This window comes from Nerophis lumbriciformis, linkage group LG18 (genome assembly GCF_033978685.3).
Source record: "Nerophis lumbriciformis linkage group LG18, RoL_Nlum_v2.1, whole genome shotgun sequence".
Taxonomy (NCBI): Eukaryota; Metazoa; Chordata; class Actinopteri; order Syngnathiformes; family Syngnathidae; genus Nerophis; species Nerophis lumbriciformis.
In genome coordinates, this window is record NC_084565.2 from 6,098,541 (window position 1) to 6,113,672 (window position 15,132).

At 40.1% G+C, this 15,132-nt stretch overlaps 1 protein-coding gene across 2 annotated transcripts in view; it reads right to left on the reverse strand.

Moving 5' to 3' along the window:
* The window catches only part of chd1l (chromodomain helicase DNA binding protein 1-like), a 110,272-nt gene that overhangs the window by 79,524 nt on the left and 15,616 nt on the right, over window positions 1-15,132 (reverse strand). For both annotated transcript variants that reach the window (XM_061977535.2, XM_061977534.2), the window contains exons 6-8: window positions 4,402-4,483; window positions 4,165-4,327; window positions 3,935-4,090 (exon numbers count right to left, since the gene is read on the reverse strand). In XM_061977535.2, the coding sequence (XP_061833519.2) occupies window positions 3,935-4,090; window positions 4,165-4,327; window positions 4,402-4,483 (401 nt within the window). The remainder of the gene's footprint in view (window positions 1-3,934; window positions 4,091-4,164; window positions 4,328-4,401; window positions 4,484-15,132) is intronic.

Sequence of the window (15,132 nt, forward strand, 5' to 3'; positions counted from 1 at the left end):
TCCCGTTTGGGCAGGCATCTGAAGCAGTCAGCCAGTTTAGGGTGTCTACGAAAATCAGCAAGTTTAGGCAGGCGTAATAAAAGGTCAGCCCATTTAGGGAGGCATATGAATAAGTCAGCCTGTTTAAACAGGCAACCAGAAAAGTCAGCCCTTTTAGGCAGGCATATAAAGAAGTCAGCCTTTCGGCAGGCGTCTAGAAAGGTCAGCCCGATTAGGTAGGCATCTTAAAAGGTCAGCCCGTTTAGGCAGGCATACAAAGAAGTCAGCCCGTTTAGGCAGACATCTATAGAAGTCAGCCCGTTTAGGCAGGTGTCTAATAAGTCCGCCCTTTTGGGCAGGCATCTGAAGCGGTCAGCCCGTTTAGGCGGTTGTCTAGGAAAATCAGCCCGTTTAGGCAGGCGTATTAAAAGGTCAGCCCATAAAAGTCAGCCCGTTTTGGCAGGTATATAAAGAAGTCTATGTTTAGGTAGGTATCTAGAAACATCGTCCCGTTTAGGCAGGTGTCTAAAAAGGTCAGCCCATTTAGGGAGACATCTATAGAAGTCAGCCCGTTTAGGCGGATGTCTAATAAGGCCTCCCGTTTGGGCAGGCATCTGAAGCGGTCAGCCAGTTTAGGGTGTCTAGGAAAATCAGCAAGTTTAGGCAGGCGTAATAAAAGGTCAGCCCGTTTAGGGATGCATATGAATAAGTCAGCCTGTTTAGACTGGCAACTAGAAAAGTCAGCCCTTTTAGGCAGGCATATAAAGAAGTCAGTCTTTCGGCAGGCATCGAGAAAAATCTGCCAGTTTAGGCAGGCGCCTAAAAGGGTCAGCCCGTTTAGAAGGGGAAAGAAAGAAGTGAGTATTTAGGCAGGCGTCTAGAAAAGTCAGCCCGATTAGGTAGGCATCTTAAAAGGTCAGCCCGTATAGGCAGGCATACAAAGAAGTCAGCCCGTTTAGGCAGAGATCTATAGAAGTCAGCCCGTTTGGGCAGGCATCTAAAGCGGTCAGACAGTTTAGGCGGTTGTCTAGGAAAATCAGCCCATTTAGGCAGGCGTATTAAAAGGTCAGCCCGTAAAAGTCAGCCCGTTTTGGCAGGTATATAAAGAAGTCAATGTTTAGGAAGGTATCTAGAAAAATCGGCTCGTTTAGGCAGGCGTCTAAAAAGGTCAGCCCATTTATGGAGACATCTATAGAAGTCAGCCTGTTTAGGCAGGTGTCTAATAAGTCCGCCCGTTTGGGCAGGCATCTGAAGCGGTCAGCCAGTTTAGGGTGTTTACAAAAATCAGCCCGTTTAGGCAGGCGTAATAAAAGGTCAGCCCGTTTAGGGAGACATATGAATAAGTCAGCCTGTTTAGACAGGCAACAAGAAAAGTCAGCCCTTTTAGGCAGGCATATAAAGAAGTCAGCCTTTCGGCAGGCATCGAGAAAAATCTGCCAGTTTAGGCAGGCGCCTAAAAGGGTCAGCCCGTTTAGAAGGGGAAAGAAAGAAGTGAGTATTTAGGCAGGCGTCTAGAAAAGTCAGCCCGATTAGGTAGGCGTCTTAAAAGGTCAGCCCGTATAGGCAGGCATACAAAGAAGTCAGCCCGTTTAGGCAGAGATCTATAGAAGTCAGCCCGTTTAGGCAGGTGTCTAATAAGTCCGCCCATTTGGGCAAGCATCTGAAGCGGTCAGCCAGTTTAGGCGGTTGTCTCGGAAAATCAGCCCTTTTAGGCAGGCGTATTAAAAGGTCAGCCCGTAAAAGTCAGCCCGTTTTGGCAGGTATATAAAGAAGTCAATGTTTAGGAAGGAATCTAGTAAAATCGGCTCGTTTAGGCAGGCGTCTAAAAAGGTCAGCCCGTTTAGGGAGACATCTATAGAAGTCAGCCTAGGCAGGTGTCTAATAAGTCCGCCCGTTTGGGCAGGCATCTGAAGCGGTCAGCCAGTTTAGGGTGTTTACAAAAATCAGCCCGTTTAGGCAGGCGTAATAAAAGGTCAGCCCGTTTAGGGAGGCATATGAATAAGTCAGCCTGTTTAGACAGGCAACTAGAAAAGTCAGCCCTTTTAGGGAGGCATATAAAGAAGTCAGCCTTTCGGCAGGCATCGAGAAAATCTGCCAGTTTAGGCAGGCGCCTAAAAGGGTCAGCCCGTTTAGAAGGGGAAAGAAAGAAGTGAGTATTTAGGCAGGCGTCTAGAAAAGTCAGCCCGATTAGGTAGGCATCTTAAAAGGTCAGCCCGTATAGGCAGGCATACAAAGAAGTCAGCCCGTTTAGGCAGAGATCTATAGAAGTCAGCCCGTTTAGGCAGGTGTCTAATAAGTCCGCCCGTTTGGGCAAGCATCTGAAGCAGTCAGCCAGTTTAGGCGATTGTCTAGGAAAATCAGCCCATTTAGGCAGGCGTATTAAAAGGTCAGCCCGTAAAAGTCAGCCCGTTTTGGCAGGTATATAAAGAAGTCAATGTTTAGGAAGGAATCTAGAAAAATCGTCCCGTTTAGGCAGGCGTCTAAAAAGGTCAGCCCGTTTAGGGAGACATCTATAGAAGTCAGCCCGTTTAGGCGGGTGTCTAATAAGTCCGCCCGTTTGGGCAGGCATCTGAAGCGGTCAGCCAGTTTAGGGTGTCTAGGAAAATCAGCCCGTTTAGGCAGGCATAATAAAAGGTCAGTCCGTTTAGGCAGGCATATGAATAAGTCAGCCTGTATAGACAAGCAACTAGAAAAGTCAGCCCTTTTAGGCAGGCATATAAAGAAGTCAGCGTTTCGTCAGGCATCGAGAAAAATCTGCCAGTTTAGGCAGGCGCCTAAAAGGGTCAGCCCGTTTAGAAGGGGAAAGAAAGAAGTGAGTATTCAGGCAGGCGTCTGGAAAAATCAGCCCGATTAGGTAGGCATCTTAAAAGGTCAGCCCGTATAGGCAGGCATACAAAGAAGTCAGCCCGTTTAGGCAGACATCTATAGGAGTCAGCCCGTTTAGGCGGGTGTCTAATAAGTCCGCTTGTTTGGGCAGGCATCTGAAGCAGTCAGCCAGTTTAGGCGGTTGTCTAGGAAAATCAGCCCGTTTAGGCAGGCGTATTAAAAGGTCAGCCCGTAAAAGTCAGCCCGTTTTGGCAAGTATATAAAGAAGTCAATGTTTAGGAAGGAATCTAGTAAAATCGGCTCGTTTAGGCAGGCATATGAATAAGTCAGCCTGTTTAGACAGGCAACTAGAAAAGTCAGCCCTTTTAGGCAGGCATATAAAGAAGTGAGCGTTTCGGCAGGAATCGAGAAAAATCTGTCAGTTTAGGCAGGCGCCTAAAAGGGTCAGCACGTTTATAAGGGGAAAGACAGAAGTGAGTATTTAGGCAGACGTCTAGAAAAGTCTGGAAAAATCAGCCCGATTAGGTAGGCATCTTAAAAGGTCAGCCCGTTTAGGCAGGCATACAAAGAAGTCAGCCCGCTTAGGCAGATATCTATAGAAGTCAGCCCGTTTAGGCAGGTGTCTAATAAGTCAGCCCGATTAGGTAGGCATCTTAAAAGGTCAGCCCGTTTAGGCAGGCATCTAACGAAGTCAGCATTTAGGCAGACATCTATAGGAGTCAGCCCGTTTAGGCGGGGGTCTAATAAGTCCGCCCGTTTGGGCAGGCATCTGAAGCGGTCAGCCAGTTTAGGGTGTCTAGGAAAATCAGCCCGTTTAGGCAGGTATATAAAGAAGTGAGCCGTATTAGTCTTGAAAAGTGAGTCGCATTAGTCTTCAAAAGAGCGAGAAAATTAATTTGTGTCATTGCCAATTATGCAAATTATGATGACATCATCTTGACACTACCATAGATAGGTGCTCTGTAACATAACGTTATCTATGGTTCCGTGTGCATGAGTGGGGCGGAGCTTACACGATGGCACCAGGAAGAGGGCGTGTATTACTGTTAGCAGCTCTATGAACATGAGTGTTTTGAGTCGTTGTGACTGAACGTGGACTAATAACCGCATGGTATTTGTTGATGCTCACCAAGGTCCTTCATCAGGAGGGCTTTGTAGTACTTCTTCTGCAGCGCCGACATTCCGTGGTAGACCACCAGCTCGCTCTTCTTAGGCAGGTCCAGCGCCACCTCCGACTTGACCCGGCGGAGCAGGAAGGGCTCCAGGACGCTCTGAAGCTCGGTGGCTGGAGGCAAACGGCCGCAGGAGATCAGAGCCAAGTTCTTTACGGCGCACCTGCTCGCCGACGTCAGCCTTTACCGAGCGCGGGTCGACTCTGGACGTGGGAGTAAGCCTGGACGAAGTGGTCCTCGTCCTCGGCTGAGAAGATTGTGGGCTGGATGAAGCTCAGCAGGGAGTAGAGCTCCTGCAGGTTGTTCTGGATGGGAGTTCCTGTCAGCAGCACTCTGAAGCCCACGGAGAACTGGGACAGGACGAGGACAAAACATGTCAGCGGAGGAGCGGGAGGACGGGAGGAAGACGGCGGCTGTTCGGTACCTGCGTCAGGGTTTTGTGCAACAGAGACTTCGGGTTCTTGAGCCGGTGAGCCTCGTCTACGACCAGCGCCTTCCACTTCCACCTGAGGACGTGATATATGCTGACAACCCCATTTTCACAGACTATTGATAACCACAACGTAGCCAAACAGGCATCATTTCATTTCCTACTTGATCAAAGGGCAGTTCAAGTGCAAGTGCTCTACCTAGTGGCCAAATTGGTGTATCACACTTTACATAGTGGCCAAATTGGTGTATTACACTTTACATAGTGGCCAAATTGGTGTATCACACTTTACATAGTGGCCAAATTGGTGTATTACACTTTATATAGTGGTCAAATTGGTGTATTACACTTTACATAGTGGCCAAATTGGTGTCTTACACTTTATATAGTGGCCAAATTGGTGTATTACACTTTACACAGTGGCCAAATTAGTGTATTACACTTTAAATAGTAGCCAAATTGGTGTATTACACTTTACACAGTGGCCAAATTAGTGTATTACACTTTAAATAGTAGCCAAATTGGTGTATTACACTTTACATAGTGGCCAAATTGGTGTATTACACTTTACATAGTAGCCAAATTGGTGTATTACACTTTACATAGTGGCCAAATTGGTGTATTACACTTTACATAGTGGCCAAATTCGTGTATTACACTTTACATAGTGGCCAAATTGGTGTATTACACTTTATATAGTGGTCAAATTGGTGTATTACATTTTACATAGTGGTCAAATTGGTGTATTACGCTTTATATAGTGGCCAAATTGGTGTATTACACTTTACTTTACATAGTAGTCAAATTGGTGTATTACACTTTACATAGTGGCCAGATTGGTGTCTTACACTTTATATAGTGGCCAAATTGGTGTATTACACTTTACATAGTGGCCAAATTGGTGTATTACACTTTACATAGTGGCCAAATTGGTGTCTTACACTTTATATAGTGGCCAAATTGGTGTCTTACACTTTATATAGTGGCCAAATTGGTGTATTACACTTTATATAGTGGCCAAATTGGTGTATTACACTTTAAATAGTAGCCAAATTGGTGTATTACACTTTACACAGTGGCCAAATTAGTGTATTACACTTTAAATAGTAGCCACATTGGTGTATTACACTTTACACAGTGGCCAAATTAGTGTATTACACTTTAAATAGTAGCCAAATTGGTGTATTAAACTTTACATAGTGGCCAAATTGGTGTATTACACTTTACATAGTGGCCAAATTGGTGCATTACACTTTATATAGTGGTCAAATTGGTGTATTACATTTTACACAGTGGTCAAATTGGTGTATTACGCTTTATATAGTGGCCAAATTGGTGTATTACACTTTACTTTACATAGTAGTCAAATTGGTGTATTACACTTTACATAGTGGCCAGATTGGTGTATTACACTTTACTTTACATAGTACCGGTAGTCAAATTGGTGTATTACAATTTACATAGTGGCCAAATTGGTGTATTACACTTTACATAGTGGCCAAATTGGTGTATTACACTTTACATAGTTGGCCAAATTGGTGGATTACACTTTACATAGTGGCCAAATTGGTGTATTACGCTTTACATAGTGGCCAAATTGGTGTATTACACTTTGTATAGTGGTCAAATTGGTGTATTACACTTTATAGAGGCCAAATTGGTGTATTACGCTTTATATAGTGGCCAAATTGGTGCATTACACTTTACATAGTGGTCAAATTGGTGTATTACACTTTACATAGTAGCCAAATTGGTGTATTACACTTTACATAGTGGCTAAATTGGTGTATTACACTTTACATAGTGGCCAAATTGGTGTATTACACTTTACATAGTGGTCAAATTGGTGTATTACACTTTACATAGTGGTCAAATTGGTGCATTACACTTTACATAGTGGCTAAATTGGTGTATTACACTTTACATAGTGGTCAAATTGGTGCATTACACTTTACATAGTGGCTAAATTGGTGTATTACACTTTACATAGTGGCCAAATTGGTGTATTACAGTTTACTAAGTGGCCAAATTGGTGTATTACACTTTACATAGTGGCCAAATTGGTGTATTACACTTTACATAGTGGCCAAATTGGTGTATTACACTTTACATAGTGGCCAAATTGCTGTATCACACTTTACATAGTGGCCAAATTGGTGTATCACACCTGACATAGTGGTCAAATTGGTGTATTACACTTTACATAGTGGCCAAATTGGTGTATTACACTTTACTTTACATAGTAGTCAAATTGGTGTATTACACTTTACATAGTGGCCAGAATGGTGTATTACACTTTACTTTACATAGTAGTCAAATTGGTGTATTACACTTTACATAGTGGCCAAATTGGTGTATTACACTTTACATAGTGGTCAAATTGGTGTATTACACTTTACATAGTGGTCAAATTGGTGTATTACACTTTACATAGTGGCTAAATTGGTGTATTACACTTTACATAGTGGCCAAATTGGTGTATTACAGTTTACTAAGTGGCCAAATTGGTGTATTACACTTTACATAGTGGCCAAATTGGTGTATTACACTTTACATAGTGGCCAAATTGGTGTATTACACTTTACATAGTGGCCAAATTGCTGTATCACACTTTACATAGTGGCCAAATTGCTGTATCACACTTGACATAGTGGTCAAATTGGTGTATTACACTTTACATAGTGGCCAAATTGGTGTATTACACTTTACTTTACATAGTAGTCAAATTGGTGTATTACACTTTAGATAGTGGCCAAATTGGTGTATTGCACTTTACATAGTGGCTAAATTGGTGTATTACACTTTACATAGTGGCCAAATTGGTGTATTACACTTTACATAGTGGCCAAATTGGTGTATTACACTTTACATAGTGGCCAAATTGATGTTTTACACTTTACATGGTGGCCAGATTGATGTTTTACACTTTACATAGATGTCAAATTGGTGTATTACACTTTACATAGTGGCCAAATTGGTGTATTACACTTTACATAGTGGTCAAATTGGTGTATAACACTTTGCATAGTGGCCAAATTAGTGTATTACACTTTAAATAGTAACCAAATTGGTGTATTACACTTTACATAGTGGCCAAATTGGTGTATTACACTTTACATAGTGGCCAAATTGGTGTATTACATTTTACATAGTTGGCCAAATTGGTGTATTACACTTTACATAGTGGCCAAATTGGTGTATCACACCTGACATAGTGGTCAAATTGGTGTATTACACTTTACATAGTGGCCAAATTGGTGTATTACACTTTACTTTACATAGTAGTCAAATTGGTGTATTACACTTTACATAGTGGCCAGAATGGTGTATTACACTTTACTTTACATAGTAGTCAAATTAGTGTATTACACTTTAAATAGTAGCCAAATTGGTGTATTACACTTTACATAGTGGCCAAATTGGTGTATTACACTTTACATAGTAGCCAAATTGGTGTATTACACTTTACATAGTGGCCAAATTGGTGTATTACACTTTACATAGTGGCCAAATTCGTGTATTACACTTTACATAGTGGCCAAATTGGTGTATTACACTTTATATAGTGGTCAAATTGGTGTATTACATTTTACATAGTGGTCAAATTGGTGTATTACGCTTTATATAGTGGCCAAATTGGTGTATTACACTTTACTTTACATAGTAGTCAAATTGGTGTATTACACTTTACATAGTGGCCAGATTGGTGTCTTACACTTTATATAGTGGCCAAATTGGTGTATTACACTTTACATAGTGGCCAAATTGGTGTATTACACTTTACATAGTGGCCAAATTGGTGTCTTACACTTTATATAGTGGCCAAATTGGTGTCTTACACTTTATATAGTGGCCAAATTGGTGTATTACACTTTATATAGTGGCCAAATTGGTGTATTACACTTTAAATAGTAGCCAAATTGGTGTATTACACTTTACACAGTGGCCAAATTAGTGTATTACACTTTAAATAGTAGCCACATTGGTGTATTACACTTTACACAGTGGCCAAATTAGTGTATTACACTTTAAATAGTAGCCAAATTGGTGTATTAAACTTTACATAGTGGCCAAATTGGTGTATTACACTTTACATAGTGGCCAAATTGGTGCATTACACTTTATATAGTGGTCAAATTGGTGTATTACATTTTACACAGTGGTCAAATTGGTGTATTACGCTTTATATAGTGGCCAAATTGGTGTATTACACTTTACTTTACATAGTAGTCAAATTGGTGTATTACACTTTACATAGTGGCCAGATTGGTGTATTACACTTTACTTTACATAGTACCGGTAGTCAAATTGGTGTATTACAATTTACATAGTGGCCAAATTGGTGTATTACACTTTACATAGTGGCCAAATTGGTGTATTACACTTTACATAGTTGGCCAAATTGGTGGATTACACTTTACATAGTGGCCAAATTGGTGTATTACGCTTTACATAGTGGCCAAATTGGTGTATTACACTTTGTATAGTGGTCAAATTGGTGTATTACACTTTATAGAGGCCAAATTGGTGTATTACGCTTTATATAGTGGCCAAATTGGTGCATTACACTTTACATAGTGGTCAAATTGGTGTATTACACTTTACATAGTAGCCAAATTGGTGTATTACACTTTACATAGTGGCTAAATTGGTGTATTACACTTTACATAGTGGCCAAATTGGTGTATTACACTTTACATAGTGGTCAAATTGGTGTATTACACTTTACATAGTGGTCAAATTGGTGCATTACACTTTACATAGTGGCTAAATTGGTGTATTACACTTTACATAGTGGTCAAATTGGTGCATTACACTTTACATAGTGGCTAAATTGGTGTATTACACTTTACATAGTGGCCAAATTGGTGTATTACAGTTTACTAAGTGGCCAAATTGGTGTATTACACTTTACATAGTGGCCAAATTGGTGTATTACACTTTACATAGTGGCCAAATTGGTGTATTACACTTTACATAGTGGCCAAATTGCTGTATCACACTTTACATAGTGGCCAAATTGGTGTATCACACCTGACATAGTGGTCAAATTGGTGTATTACACTTTACATAGTGGCCAAATTGGTGTATTACACTTTACTTTACATAGTAGTCAAATTGGTGTATTACACTTTACATAGTGGCCAGAATGGTGTATTACACTTTACTTTACATAGTAGTCAAATTGGTGTATTACACTTTACATAGTGGCCAAATTGGTGTATTACACTTTACATAGTGGTCAAATTGGTGTATTACACTTTACATAGTGGTCAAATTGGTGTATTACACTTTACATAGTGGCTAAATTGGTGTATTACACTTTACATAGTGGCCAAATTGGTGTATTACAGTTTACTAAGTGGCCAAATTGGTGTATTACACTTTACATAGTGGCCAAATTGGTGTATTACACTTTACATAGTGGCCAAATTGGTGCATTACACTTTACATAGTGGCTAAATTGGTGTATTACACTTTACATAGTGGTCAAATTGGTGCATTACACTTTACATAGTGGCTAAATTGGTGTATTACACTTTACATAGTGGCCAAATTGGTGTATTACAGTTTACTAAGTGGCCAAATTGGTGTATTACACTTTACATAGTGGCCAAATTGGTGTATTACACTTTACATAGTGGCCAAATTGGTGTATTACACTTTACATAGTGGCCAAATTGCTGTATCACACTTTACATAGTGGCCAAATTGGTGTATCACACCTGACATAGTGGTCAAATTGGTGTATTACACTTTACATAGTGGCCAAATTGGTGTATTACACTTTACTTTACATAGTAGTCAAATTGGTGTATTACACTTTACATAGTGGCCAGAATGGTGTATTACACTTTACTTTACATAGTAGTCAAATTGGTGTATTACACTTTACATAGTGGCCAAATTGGTGTATTACACTTTACATAGTGGTCAAATTGGTGTATTACACTTTACATAGTGGTCAAATTGGTGTATTACACTTTACATAGTGGCTAAATTGGTGTATTACACTTTACATAGTGGCCAAATTGGTGTATTACAGTTTACTAAGTGGCCAAATTGGTGTATTACACTTTACATAGTGGCCAAATTGGTGTATTACACTTTACATAGTGGCCAAATTGGTGTATTACACTTTACATAGTGGCCAAATTGCTGTATCACACTTTACATAGTGGCCAAATTGCTGTATCACACTTGACATAGTGGTCAAATTGGTGTATTACACTTTACATAGTGGCCAAATTGGTGTATTACACTTTACTTTACATAGTAGTCAAATTGGTGTATTACACTTTAGATAGTGGCCAAATTGGTGTATTGCACTTTACATAGTGGCTAAATTGGTGTATTACACTTTACATAGTGGCCAAATTGGTGTATTACACTTTACATAGTGGCCAAATTGGTGTATTACACTTTACATAGTGGCCAAATTGATGTTTTACACTTTACATGGTGGCCAGATTGATGTTTTACACTTTACATAGATGTCAAATTGGTGTATTACACTTTACATAGTGGCCAAATTGGTGTATTACACTTTACATAGTGGTCAAATTGGTGTATAACACTTTGCATAGTGGCCAAATTAGTGTATTACACTTTAAATAGTAACCAAATTGGTGTATTACACTTTACATAGTGGCCAAATTGGTGTATTACACTTTACATAGTGGCCAAATTGGTGTATTACATTTTACATAGTTGGCCAAATTGGTGTATTACACTTTACATAGTGGCCAAATTGGTGTATCACACCTGACATAGTGGTCAAATTGGTGTATTACACTTTACATAGTGGCCAAATTGGTGTATTACACTTTACTTTACATAGTAGTCAAATTGGTGTATTACACTTTACATAGTGGCCAGAATGGTGTATTACACTTTACTTTACATAGTAGTCAAATTGGTGTATTACACTTTACATAGTGGCCAAATTGGTGTATTACACTTTACATAGTGGCCAAATTGGTGTATTACACTTTACATAGTGGCCAAATTGGTGTATTACACTTTACATAGTGGCCAAATTGATGTTTTACACTTTACATAGTGGCCAGATTGATGTTTTACACTTTACATAGATGTCAAATTGGTGTATTACACTTTACATAGTGGCCAAATTGGTGTATAACACTTTGCATAGTGGCCAAATTGATGTATTACACTTTACATAGTGGCCAAATTGGTGTATTACAGTCGGTGTTGGGTCAGTTACTGAAAACCAGTAACTAGTTACAGTTACTTTATTTCAAAAGTAACTCAGTTACTAACTCAGTTACTTACACCAAAAAGTAATGCGTTACTGTGAAAAGTAACTATTTAGTTACTTATATATATATATATATATATATTTTAAATTTATTTTAAGGCCCCCTTTAACGCCCTTTTAGCCTTCATTTCAGTACTGTTATTGCAGTGGAGAATAATACAATCTGTTGATCAACTTGACATGCATTTGCATCACTGAACTCTGCTAAGCAACGTGGTCTACATACAACACACAAAGACAAAGATATGTTTCAAAGGGCCAATTTGTTTCAGGCCAGAACAAATTGACAAAACTATTTTAAATAGCTGCAACATAACATACATAACAAACAGCATAATAACAACATAGCTGTAAACCAAGGAAGGCACACACTACATACACAAACCCTAACCAGGCGTTTTTTTCTCTCAAGGAATTCTGAAATAAAATCATGTCTGAAGCCCAGAACACTCTACACATTTCCCCAGTTTTAGTTTAGAGAAAAGGAAAGATTGGCCTGGCCCACTAGAATCCCTCTTTATGTTTGTGAACTTTATAGTCTAAACATTTAAGAGTGGTGTGATAACCAAACAATCTAGAAGTCTAGAATGAAAAAGCAACAGCAAATAAGAGAATTGACAGAGTGTGTGTACCTTCAGTGCGCAGTGCCTCGTTAAAATCCAGCCGCTGTTGCTTAGGAGGTGAAGTGTGTGTCTCTTTACTCGCTTCGTCGAAGCATGTTGCTTTTGTAGCTGTTTCAGTAGATTTAAATTGCTAGCATAAGATCTTTGATACAAGACACAACTTATATATAACTCAAATGTTCTTTTCTTTGTGGTCGACAAAAGAAAAGTAGTGAGAATATCTCCATGTTAAGAAACTCGGCTTCGGGCTTCGCCATGTCTTGTTAGTAAACACAGACACGCCCCCTCGCACGTACACACACACAGACAGTGCGCGGCGCGCCTCTTCCTTGTCGCCTCTTCCGCAGCGCTCCAATAAAACCCACTCAGATCTTCTCTGTTTCTAGCCGATACTACATAAAAAATAACGTAAAATAACTGTCACGACTGAGACTGTGGCGTGGTTTGTTCTCCCGAGGTGCAAAAGATTTGGACCGGATGTGGCGTGAAGGGGAGTACATGATTTATTTGAACACTATATATCAAAAAGGAACAAACGAAAAGCGCGCACAATGGCGGAGGTACAAAACTAGGCTATTGAAAACAAAACTTGCACATAGGCAGAAACTGTGAACAATTAAACAAAAACACTAACTGTGGCATTAATAAACAAAAACTTACTTGGCATGGGCTATGAAGTGCGCAGAGGTAAACAGAGTGTGACAGGGGTATGAATCCGGATGTCGCCAGAACGACACACTGAAAACAATGAACTTAAATACTACAGACATGATTAACGAAAACAGGTGCGTGACTCAAAACGTGAAACAGGTGCGTGACGTGACAGGTGAAAACTAATGGGTTGCTATGGTGACAAACAAGAGTGCACAATGAGTCCAAACGTGGAACAGGTGAAACTAATGGGTAACCATGGAAACAAGACAAGGGAGTGAAAAGCCAGAAACTAAAGAGTCCAATAACTAAACTAAACAAAACATGACTAATACAAAACATGGTCACACAGACATGACAATAACGCAGTAACGCATCATGTAGTAATGGTAACTGAGTTACTGAATATAAAAAATAACGCGCTAGATTACTATGTACCGCCGAAAGTAACGGCGTTACAGTAACGCGTTAGTCCCAACACTGATTACAGTTCACATACAGTTCACACTCACGCTACAGTACACACATCAATAGGGACTGGAGGTCGGCTGTAATGGCTGACCTCCTAATTTTAACTACACAGTAGACACTCTGGGGGCCTTGTAAGGCTTTTATTCATTTATTATTATTATTATTTATTTATTTATTATTATTATTATTTTATTTTATTTTTTAATTATTTTTAAAAGGTAATTATTTATTTGTGTGTGGCGTCGCGCGGGTTTCGCTTCCTGTTGGGTGGGGTCTGTGCCCGTGAGGCCTGACCTTATGCTGTGGGGTCTGTGTTGGTGACCTAATGCGGTGGTGGCCCCCTTGTCTGGTCTCGATGCTGTGTCTCGGTTGTTTGGGCGGTGGTGTGTTTGTGCGGGTTTGGGTTGGGGGGATGGGGTCGTTTAGTGGGGAAGGTGTTAATGTCTCTTGTTTGGTGGTTGTCGGGGCTGACGAACTTGCCGGCTTCATATTTGTTTATTGTCGTGTTGGTTGGCTTGTCGGGCGTGGGCCTGGGATGCCCTTGCGCCCTGCCGCGCCACCCTTCACGCCCGGTGTCATGCCGTCGTCTTGGGCGGGCGTTGTCCCTGAGTGACTGGGGTGCACGGCCGGACATGTGGGGCTTGGGGGAGGAGATCGGCTGGTTCTCAGTGGGCAGTGAGTGCCGGGGCCGTGTGTGTGTGTGTGTGTGTGTGCATGTGGATGGATGGATGTAGGTATGTAAATATGTGTATATATGTGTATGTGTGTGCATGTATGGGTATAGGTATGTGTGTGTTTATAAATGTGTATATGTATGAATGCATGTGTATGTATATATGCATATGTGTGTATGTGTATGTATATGTATATGTATATATATATATATATATATATATATATATATATGTGTGTGTATATGTTTGTGTATATGTATGTATCAGTGACGTGCAGTCACTAGAGGCAGGTGATCATGGAAAGAAAAAAAATGTAAAAAGAAAAAAATTTTATTAAATTGTTATATGTATCCAGTGATTATACTATAAAGTTATTTTCCATTTAACTTCACCAGTTTTAGATTATTTTTATTCAAAATCGCTGAATTTTCACATTTGCCGTTCAAATACTGAGAAGAGACGGTGCGGTGAACAGCAGCCAGTTGAGGCACGTCACTCAGTGCCTCAACATGGATTCCGGACTCGGCTAACTGCTGGCCTGCTGTGCAGTGAGACTGTATTGCTATATGAATTATATTATACATTTCCATAGTTTAGTTAGCTGAGGTATATAATGTACAGTGTATTTTGTCAACAACTGTATGTGTGTAACGTATTTCTTGAGCTGAGCGATCATAAAACGGCTGCAAAAGACGCACTGGCTGAGGCTCCAGTAGCCCCGCCTCCTGCACCCCCGCCGTAGAATTGTTATATCAACTAAAGCCCACACTTAAACTTTCCATGTGCAAGATTGAATCTATTTAAAAAAGTTATTTCATAAGAAGCCAAAAAGTGTAAAAACAATAATGTTCGTGTTGGAGGAGTTGTGAATGACTGCAGGGCCACAACATTAGGTACACCTGCAGACTGCAGGTGTACCTAATTCACAACTCCTCCAACACGAACATTATTGTTTTTGCACTTTTTGGCTTCTTATTAAATAACTTTTGTAACCTATTTTCATGGGCTTTCCTCTTTGTGATGT